The sequence below is a fragment of the Aplidium turbinatum genome, chromosome 9, assembly GCF_918807975.1.
Source record: "Aplidium turbinatum chromosome 9, kaAplTurb1.1, whole genome shotgun sequence".
NCBI classification, from domain to species: Eukaryota; Metazoa; Chordata; class Ascidiacea; order Aplousobranchia; family Polyclinidae; genus Aplidium; species Aplidium turbinatum.
The window spans coordinates 23,092,895-23,103,964 of record NC_137480.1 but is presented as its reverse complement, the minus strand read 5'-3'; the positions used below and the strand labels follow the sequence as shown (position 1 = coordinate 23,103,964).

General features: G+C 39.8%; 1 protein-coding gene across 2 annotated transcripts in view; it reads right to left on the bottom strand.

Moving 5' to 3' along the window:
• Positions 1 to 2,938: 2,938 nt before the first annotated feature.
• LOC145776625 (guanine nucleotide-binding protein G(i) subunit alpha-like) overlaps positions 2,939 to 11,070 on the bottom strand; it is a 30,730-nt gene continuing 22,598 nt past the window's right edge. For both annotated transcript variants that reach the window (XM_082587854.1, XM_082587855.1), the window contains 3 exons: positions 9,616 to 9,769; positions 6,086 to 6,286; positions 2,939 to 5,752 (listed from right to left, as the gene is read on the bottom strand). In XM_082587854.1, coding sequence (XP_082443980.1) covers positions 6,096 to 6,286; positions 9,616 to 9,769 — 345 coding nt within the window. In that variant the 3' untranslated portion in view covers positions 2,939 to 5,752; positions 6,086 to 6,095. The remainder of the gene's footprint in view (positions 5,753 to 6,085; positions 6,287 to 9,615; positions 9,770 to 11,070) is intronic.

The following is an 11,070-nucleotide window of genomic DNA, read 5'->3' as shown; positions in this document are numbered from 1 at the left end:
ACATGACGTTTTTCCAAACTGTGCATTTTGCTGGAAAACGTAATTGGAAGTTTGAGGTGATTGGTGCTTGCTGTCTGCAATATTTTGTACTATTAGCTTTCATTTAGTTTAGTTATTTAGTAACAACATAGATGACTTACGATGATAAGTGGTCTCTCGTAACACCAGTCACCTTCCAAACAATGAAACAATTGCAAGTTTGAAGAAAAAGTTGGAAACTTCTGAAACTTGTGTTGCCAGATTCTACTAAATTCTGAACTTCCTATTTCTCACGACTGCTTTGAAAATTTCTCGCCGATCATATCTGAAACCTTACGTTGTTTATCTAAAAATATTTGACTTTCCATGAACAACATTTCTATAAAAAAATGTTTGACATATATTAAAATTCTTGGGCAGTACCAAATTTAAGTCATAAGTAAAGTAGACAACCGGAAACAGACATTGCTGTCGGCTGCAGCGTGGGCCAGGTGTATGTCGGAAGGCGTACACCGATGCATAGCGCTCAAGTCCGCTTTTCCGCAATGCAGGATAAAGATAAACAAACAAACAAACGCAGCATGGCCGTGTGGCTATTTTCAATTCGGTATTTCCTTTTGTTTTTACTTCTGACCATCACAGATAAAACAATTGGTCACAGCGGTAAACCATAATCTCTTCGTGGGAAAATTGTAACATAAAATTCCCGGATCCGTTCGTCTGCATGTAATGACCGAAAAAGAAACACTCTTTCGAAACGTCTATTCAAAAAGTGTATTCCTGTAAAATTAGCCCGCGGCTATCGAAATCGGGATGCAACACCGTACACCACTAAAATTGTCACTACAGAACAGATTACTTGGATACAAGACGGAATTTTTGTCCAGCTAGCAAGCACTAAGCCAACAGTTAAATGTGCGACTAACTCTCAAGCAACCATTTCACGAATGACCAGAATAGATAGCAATATCTCAAACTCACGTACGGTAGCCTACGCAGTACTGTGACGCAATAGTGAAACCCATTGTCACGCAATTCAAACCGGTGTTCAAAGGTAGTGATGCAATATTTCATCAGGTCTTACGACCGATGGTGCAATATTTGGACATTTTCTAGCAATTTCCATGACGTAAGATGCCAGCTAGGTTAAGTAGACCATAACGGTTTTTATATGACGTTTGATTTGGTGAACAATTGGCTGGAACAACAATACATGCTTGCACAACAGAAGTCTATAAAAAGAAACAGCAACAATGTTTCAAATAGCCTATGAGAAGTGCTTGAAATCGAATACTAGTGAGTTAAACCATCCGTTATCTCAATGGTTAGCGGCATGATAAGATCAAGCGGCTCTAGAGATGTACGCTTGAGCAGGCCCGGATTTAGGGGGGCAGCTGCCTCGGCCCCCCCGACTTTTGAAGGGCCCCCCTATGTAGAAAAAATGTGATTTTGTGTTATTTTTTCCTTTTGGCCTTTAAAGTTTCTGCAAAATGCTGTGCAGTACTGGACTGATGCTACTGTAGACGTAATGGTTTTTCGCGCCGTAGGCTTGAAAATTTTTTTTGCACGGGGACCCCCCCATCAGCTAAATCCGGCCCTGCGCTTGAGCAATGCATTTCATAGCTGCTCTCCATTTAGCGGCGAATTCCCAAGCAACAACAATTCAATTACGGTACCTATTAGAAACTTCACTCTGTCAATCTCGGTGACTGGCCTGCAGCAGTGGTTGAAAGCCTCTACAAGTAGCTTATGCGAAACTGCCAGGATTAATTAAGCTCTCAAAGTAGCTTTCCCAGTTCGAAAATGAAGAAATCAAATTTAGCAAGGTGATAGCATCATTTGTCTAGGTTGCTGAACAAAGTTACGTTGATGAGTACGCTGCACATCAGGATGTTGTTGACAGAAAACAGTGGGAAAGTGCTGGTCCGAAGTGTCTCACTTTCCCGTAGGCCGTAGCCTGCACCAATGGCCTGTGTGAAAAATTTATCTACTTGCGTTAAACTGAGTTATGTGGGGTCTTGAAAAGACGACAAAGACCTGTTGTAAAAATGCTGCTGTCATAGCTTTGCTTTTAGCCTACTGACCTTCAGCTTCTGTTGATGGAAATGTTCTCTCTAATTGCTTTAGCGTTTTATGTTGCTTGATCGACATCAAAACGATTTCGCTTTTTTACTTCTCCGAAGTCAGGTCAACGTAACAACTTTTGCAAGAGCTTGTAAAGCATGAAGCGATCAGAACTTGGTGAATTGGCTACCGTCCAATTGTGACCCTTCTAGCACTCAGAGTTGATCAGTGCTTTGCACGTTGCTGGGGAATTACATAAAAAGAGTTATGACCGTGGTGGGCATGGAACTTACGTCATTCAAATGTATTCCCTGGCCCTATAAGCTGCCTACGGTGGAACGTTTACTTAATTTACTTTCTATCAGAACTGTGTTTTTTCTGTTCCACCTCTAACTTCCATTTACGTAACGACGTCACAGCTTCTGATTGATTCATGGAGGCGCTTACAAAAGTTTAATCAATACAAACGAAGATTGCCAAACTTTTTACATGGTGTGTACCAACAAATCAGTTAGTTTGTGTCGTGCATAGCAAAATATAATGTTATCGGATGTTTCATTGTAAGATGTATAGTCACTGGTAGAGGGTACCCAACCTGCTTTTCAATGGTAGTTGAAAGCAAAAGTTAGTGCTTGTAGCATATTCTATGCTACTTATTTTAATACTTTACCGAAATATGATACTAGGGAACTTTCAAATATTACGTAACGCTTTTTTTCCGAATTTTTAACCCCCCCTCCCCCATGTAACGCTTTTTAACTATGAATTCAGCACAAAAAACTACCATTCCGTACTCGAAAGCGCTACGTAACGTTTTGCTTGAACCCCCTCCCCCCCCGATGTGATGCTAACGTAACGCTTTGCATTAAACCCTCCCTCCCCCTCGAAGGCGTTACGTAATATTTGAACGTTCCCTATGCATTTTGTTTGTTGACACTTTATTGTTGGGTTCAACTTAACTTCTGCCTTCGACTATCATGATCCCCTGCAAGTACCACTGGATTCTTAACAGTTCAATACACTTAAGTTCTCAAAGAAGCAATACACTTAACACAATAGTTACACTAACAAGTTCAATACACTTACACTTAAGTTCTCAAAGAAGCAATTTTTGACCGTACGCTGGTGCGGTCAAAAACACAAGTGGGACTTTTCTGGCCTTTTTCCATCAGTTGCCTACCATACAACCGGTTTTAACTTCACAGATTAAAGTCCGACTCCGAGAAGACATCTCCTTTGAGCAATACACTTAAACTTTTAACAGCTTTAAGGCGTGCACCTTCTGTCCAACAGTTTGAACAACTGTCTCATTTTGAAACACCATCCACTGATTGCAAGCACACCCCTTTCCCACTGAGGAAAACACATCACTACCAGAGGACGTCCCGATGACAACGAAGACCCTTTCAACCAGACTATCGAAGCCTTGCCATCTCGTATCAGATCACACGAAAAATATGGAAGTTACTTCCCTATCGTCAGTATCGCGACGACAATAAAATCTTTAACGTAACTTGCGGTTGCAAAGCCGGGAAACAATCGTGGTACTATATTCAGCTCCAGCCAAAAATGCATTTGGAATTTCGGTGCCACCTATCCTGGGCCTCAATTGATGCTGAAGTTGCCTGTCATGAGGTAGGCAACCGGTTGAGAATCTCAGCGTTGGAAAAAAACGTGTTCTAACCAGATAGCGCGAATCTGTGCTACTAAAACATTGCTGGGCGGGTAATATCTCACATTAGCGTCGTTTCAACGTTTGGTTATGATGAACCAACAAAAGATAAAGGTAATTTTTTCATTGAAAATGATCTAATAAAGTTACGAGATACACAATTTACAGTCACTCCACAACAACGACAACAAGTACCTCGGGTATCATCAACATGGTATTGTGATGCAATAACGACACCAAAGTACCAAGAATGTAATTCGGAAGCCAAGTGCTATCTTGTCAAAGATGCCAATAAATTTCTGCAAACATGATCATCGAAGTTAAAGAATTGAGGACATATTTTACGTTAAAAATATACACAAGTGTCACATATTCAAGTCATGAAGCAGCACATCACAAAAATGCTAACGGGAGTAGTTGCGCTCAATTGTTTACCTGCAACATCTTTGCAAACAATGCGTGGAGGAAGAAAGCTCCTGCAGTGAATAGGAAAAGGACATGCTTTCTACGTTTGAGCAACAATCATTCAACATTTTAAGCCAGAAATTGTCGTTCAAGGCATAACACTGTTTTACCGTAAACTGCAAAAGCCTCTTTAAAGCTTTTCACTTTCATAAGCAAGGAGAATAATTGGACTACTTGCGTAGTCCGGACAGTATCGTGAGCCAGTCTTTGCCGCCCATTAGATAAACGTAAATTATTTCATGCAAGAAAAGTTATGTTTGTAGTTGATTTCATGTTGCTGTATAACAGTTTATAAAACGAAAACTGAAGTTGCTTTTTTTGCTATGTAAAACAAAATGGCCGCCGAATCGATTTAATAGCTTAGATTGGAACACAAGAAGAAAGTTTACAAGTATCAACGTAGCACATTGAAATTCAGTCTGCAGAAAGAGGCCATTATCTTATGATTAATTATATGATTATTATTATCAACAGCATAAATGAAAGGAGCATTACGATTATGGCAGGGGTCCGCAAATAGTGGGTCGCAAAATTGTTTAAACTTACTATAAACACCACTTGTTTGGCAAAAATAGATACAATAATATACTCTTTGATGTGCAAAGTTTCAAAAACATTTGTACAAGAAAGTTTATACTTTTAATGATGGTACAGTAGACCCCGCTTATTAAACCTACAGTTAATAGGTCCACCCGCTTATTAAGCCCAATTTGATCCATTCCGAAATTACTGAAGGTGTAGGAGGCAGAGAATCGTCTCCCGCTTAAGCCAAAATTGCGCGGTTTCGATGTGGGCTTAGCGGGGACGACCGTAATTGAATTGATACTAAATTGCAAATTTTTTTGCGCAAAATTATGTGCTTCTGAAACGTTTGGGTCGCGAAGAGTTAAAACGTTTGTTTTTTGAACCGCGCCAACAACTATTTGCGCACCCCTGGTGTATGGTGTCTATCAAAGATGAATCTCAAGATTAGCCTTTCCAAAACTGGTTGGTTCCACGATTCCCTGTGTTCTATGGAAGAGCGGCGGTGCATTGCGCGAGTTCTTGACGCCCATTTGAGCACGTCATAAATAAACACAAATAACAAAAAGCATTTTTTTAAACTAGAACCTAATACGCTCCCGACGGCAACCCCATCACTGTTGCGTTTCACACATTGTGATGTCATAATGCAAAAGTGATGAAATTGCCAGCTGGATTAGTTCAACCTGACACGTACATTGCGACTTAAAACACTGTGGAGCTACACAGCTGGACAAAAAAATGCCAACCTGCCAGAAAGTAACTGACACTTGGGTTGTCATGGCAACGCCCATAGATTGTCCGATTGTTCCCGCCAATCGGTCGGCATGGCAACGGGTTTACATCGTCACTAAGCAACTGGTATGAGCAGCACGAGACGGTGACCACAGCAACGGCGAGAAGACATTCTTAGTGACAATGAAATGGCGGAAGGGGTGTGGCAATAACAACCTTGAGGGGGGCAAGTGGGGTTTATGCGATACATCGAAAACATTCACTTGGTGTCGGTAGAGACTAGAAGAGCAGCCGAGTTCAAATCGAATTTTCAACCTGCAAATAGAATCAATCTTTCAAAATCAGCAGTCAACAGCTGCAGTACATGAAACAAAGCCACGGTGGCTTTTGATAAAATTCGTCACTAGAACGTTTCATAACGTTAGCTGGACCTTTCTAACACTTTAAACATTGACAATTAAGTAAATTTATGGACGTCAGACGTAAATCTTTCACTATTTCTAATAAAGCAGTTTATAGTTGAGCCAATAAGAAAGTTGGAAACTTTACAACCAGTTTATTTTAAAACCGCCTGAAGTGAAAGCTGAGCATGGGCCAACCAGCCACACCTCAACTTGTGAAACAAATTAACAAATTGTTCAAAATTACCTGAGATCATTTAAAACAACCCGCAGTCCTTGAGGTTGTTCTTAATGATGACGTCAGTGACGGCGTCAAACACAAACTGGATGTTATTCGTGTCGGTCGCACAAGTGAAGTGGGTGTAGATTTCTTTGGTGTCTTTCCGCTTGTTCAAGTCTTCAAACTGCAACTGAATGTAGGCGGCCGCTTCCTCGTAGGTGCTTTGACCTGGGGGAAAAAATGATTGCTAGCATAAATTTCTAAGCAAACGAACAAATTGGCAGAACGATGAAGTTTTTATTGGATTATCAGTAATAAAGCTGAGCACTCACGAGCATATTATGCTTCGCAAGAATGTCTGTGGTATTTCGAGGCGAATCGAGATTGTTTTTAAGTTTGCCTTCATCTGACAGCCAGAAACTTCAGTAAAAATAATTCAGTGCAAAAAACGACAATCACTAGTGCACAGTAGCGTTGGCAGGGGGGTGCAGGGGTTCTTTTGGATCCGGGGTGGGCTTAGGGGTGATTTTGGGGCCCCATAAACTCTCCAAGGGGCCGGTGAACTTGAAGAAACCATCTCGTATTTTTTGGATGTAGTGCGTATTTCTTAGAACCGTCTGAATATGGGACTCGAGGATCGCATTGGCATCTGGCCAAATTATCCTTTCAACGCTCTGCTAGTGGGTCAGCCGCGCCCTAAATCAGGGATCGGCAACTGTTTGGTAAATATGTGCCAGCTTCAGGATTTTCATTCTTTCAGTGTGCCAACAGCAGTTTAGGGAGTATAATTAAGATGCGGTTGTGTGGCAATGAAAATTGTTTTACGTGTCTCGCGTCGCACTCGTGCCGCACCGTAGGTTAGCGATCTCTGGCCTGTGACGCTACAAGCGACCTTTCGTGCCATTTGTTTCAAGAAAAAATAAAAACTGGCCACAGGAATGATAAAACATATGACGTAGGAATACCATTGCACAGGAAAATCATGTGAATACAAAATTTTCGCAAATCATACATAGAACTTTCTGCTACCGATGACTCTCAGTAAGAAAGTCTACCAACTAGCATGGTTTTCCTCAATGCAAGGCTAGCACCTCACAGCACGGTTATCGAACCACTGTAGCTTTTACTGACTATTCTGTCTCATGGTGACGCAAAACAAGTACAACGTAACTACGCTACGCAAGACGCCGCCCTTTCGTCGATGACGTAGGTGGTTTGCTCAAGTGACCAGATCGATCATTTCGTCAAGCATCAACGTCCTTTAGAAAAGAGACAAAAAATATTACATTCCAGCCAGCAAAAATTGCCTTCTTTACATTCTTTTAACGTTTAGCGACGACTAATGACGTTGAAACTATGTAGAAATGTAAAATTTTACAGACTGGGTTAGTACAGTGTCTCGCAGTCAATATAACTTCATGACGTGCTTCAAAAATTTGTCGAAGATTAATGCGATGATTTTAGCAACATACTAGATTTGAATAGAATCTTTCTATTAGAATAAGAATATGTTGACGAAGCAACATTTGTGCGGCGAAAGCTCTATATAAAATTAAATTTGCCAATTTAATGTGATACTGTCTACCTTTTTGATTATTTCCATCCCACTTCTGGGATCATTGGTGAATGCTAAGAAAGATTTTAACGAAAAGTTCAGTGACCAAATTTTATTTTGGGTTCTGGCAACATATCTGTCATAATTATTAAACAATAAAAACTATTAATACTACAAAAAGTGCTCAATGCCAACCAACAAGCCAAGCAGAGCGAATTAAATCAAATATAGTTATTACTATCTAAACCCTTGACAGCCTGTTTCACATAAAAGGAAGATCATCAGAAGGTATCATCAGAAGAATAGTTTCAATTATTTGAATAAGGACCTTCTGATGATCCTTCTTTTAGGTGAAACAGGCTGTCAAGGGTTTAGATAGTAATTTGTCATAATTATTATATATTAACGTAACATATCATATCAATATATCCATTTGCAGACATTGACATTGAATCAGGGCTAATTTTACTGACTCGGGGATCTATGTGAGTTGTGAGTGGAAAAAATCTTACCGCTGAAACTCAATCAATCGGTGTTGTGTAAGATATAATCAAAGCGTGGCCATTGAAAAGATATTAAGTCTTTTGCTGAAGAAGATTGCAAAGATTAAAACGTAAAACCTGAAATAGCTATTTTTTATTACTTTTAGCAGCATCGACACAACAGTATGTGGCATGTAACACAAATTTGCGGACGCTGTTGCCAAAAAACTAAAGCAGCTAAAAAATGGATCCATTATCGATTACTTCCATTTAAAGGAGCAAAGAAAGAATGACCAAACAATCGGAAAATCTAATCCTTCGATTTTCTATTTCTAATGTCGGTTGAACATTATACTACGTTGAAGCGACGTAAAGACTGAAACCTTTTCTTGCTTGTCATCCAGTGATTAGCTCACTGAAGTGGTCTAGCGGCATTTTGCAATTACATAATGTAGCAAGTAACCTCTTAGGTTGGTTTAATCCAGTGCTTGACATTGTAAAGAGAGATTCAACAAAAGGAGCCAAAGGGTGAAAGCTAAAACGCAACGAACAAAGCCAACTGGGTTGCTAGTACAGCGGCTATGGCATATGCTAATCTTGCATCTTCTCTTCAGATTCTTTCTCAGGCCCTCAAGGTAGCGATCTAATCAAACGATATTCCAACCAATGCATGATTTGATGAGGAAACGATGGAAGCAATTAATTGTAGTCGACACTACAAGATCCTTTGCAAAACTTCTATAAGATAACCTTCAATAATTTCACTAACAGATGCAGGTTGTACATTCGGTTGCTATCAAGCTAGTATTCTTCTTATTCTAGCCGAGGCACTTTTGTTGCGACTGTTTTGTTCTTGAAGCTATGACATCAAATTTAAAAGCACTTATATCCTATTATTTTATATTATCCCAATTAACACTGAATTGTTCTTTGCTTAAGCCTCTGGTGATGAGCACCTGTCATGCTATCACATCAATTTTGGTCGAATTAATGTCATAAATGCAAGCGCACACAATCCGAAAGCATTGTCAAATCAATCTTTGTGACGCTGTTCCGACGGCAACCCCCTTTTCGCTTAAATAGTTTTGAATTTGTCTGTGACAAATTGAAAATGATGTTGTTCTTTCAACGAGGACTGTAGAGTCATGAGTCGCTGCGCGCCCAGAGTCGGTCTTACGTTTTGTGCAGTCAGCGTTTTTCTTACTTAGGAAAAAGACCAAAGAAAACAGGGGAAGACATAGCGAAAGATGATCTGATGAAGAGAAACTTAAATATTGCAGATGCCATCGGCAGCAAGAAATGGAGGAGTCGCTGCACACAACTGATCGACCCTGATAGTTTAGGATGAAGACCTGGCTTTGAAGCAAAATGGAGAGAGGGAGAGGGCGTTTTTTTCACTATATACAATACAACTATTTAAGGAAAAAGTAAAAAATGTGTTTCATTGCAAAAAGCCACATCCTTTAAATTAAAACTACTAATTAATGAAAAAAATGACAGAATAATCAAGGTCAGTATACCTTCGTACTCCGGGAAGCAGATGGTGAGTGGGGATCTGACAATTTTCTCCTCAAAAAGATCCTTCTTGTTGAGGAAGAGGATGATAGAAGTTTCGGTGAACCACTTGTTGTTGCAGATGGAGTCGAAGAGCTTCATGGATTCGTGCATCCGATTCTGCAAGAAAAGTCATTTGTGTCAAGAAGGTTTAACCTTTACCTTGCACCATAGTGGCTCTCAACATCTTGGGGGTCAGTTTACCCTTTTTAAAAGACTATTCCATGTGGGTCACTAAGGATAACCCTGAGTGATCAACTGATCATTATTCAAAAATATGTATTAGTGTTAAATTTTAATACATTTTCCAAAAAATCAATCCATTTGCGGAACCTTGAAAACTTTTTATGGACTCCTAAAGAGTTCAAGCTAAGAGCCACAGATTGCACCACAAATGAAAGGTGGTACAGTTTTGTCCATCACCAAATCACTGTGCACACCCAATTTACTGTACCAGAGCGAAAAGCAAGCATATTCATAGAAAAAAGCAAACGTTTTCCATCGCAGTCTTTATTTCCTTTTAAAGTTTTCTTCATGCTGTTTATACGGTCCGGTCATTTTACACATAGACACAAAGTTTAAAAATTGCACTAAAAATTATGCATTTATAAAATATAAATCTGAAAACACAATCGGCAAGTCATTAACTGCAAAATTTTATTTCAACCACCTGTCTAACTGCAACAGTTTTGCTACAGTGACAATTTCAAATGCGGTAGATTTTTCTGCCAAACCTTGTGTTTCTGCAACTGACTGCGTTTCATACTCAGTTAACAACTACAGTTAGCCCTCTGCCAGTTTATTTCCACTTGGCACTTCGACTGCCAGTCAATTTAACCATACCATACTCGTTTTAGCTGAAATCTGATAACCTTACAGTGCTACGGCCACAGGATGACGTTTTCGTTCTTGCTCCTTCAAATGGTTGGATGCTGGCGAGAAAAAGATTAGGGCAGTTAGAAGATATTTTTAGAAGGGCTACCATTTCCAATAATTTGAGATATGGCGGAACAGAGCATAAGGCAACCAACCCAATCGGTCAATCAATTGACGTGAGTGTTGCTTATCAGGTGGACACTGGACAGTCAATTAGGTGATTGGAATATGAAGTTAGCACATTTGTAATGGTGAGGCAAGTTCAATTTTAGTGTTGATTTTTCCTACAAAATAAACTTGGAAGAGCAACGTTCCTGGTTTTTTATCGACCAAGCGACGCAGCCATCCTTGAAGGGAATGAATAATTCACGGCCAGGTAGTGAAGCTGAGCTCCATTCACGTGAAATCGATGTTTCGTCGATAAAATCCGAAGCGAAGCTGCTTCATTATTAATTTAAACCACTCGACTGCATTCATATATGTACATTGTACAGACTCTATTATAAATTCGGTAGCTGATATGTACGAAACCAGTCTTTTCTTGA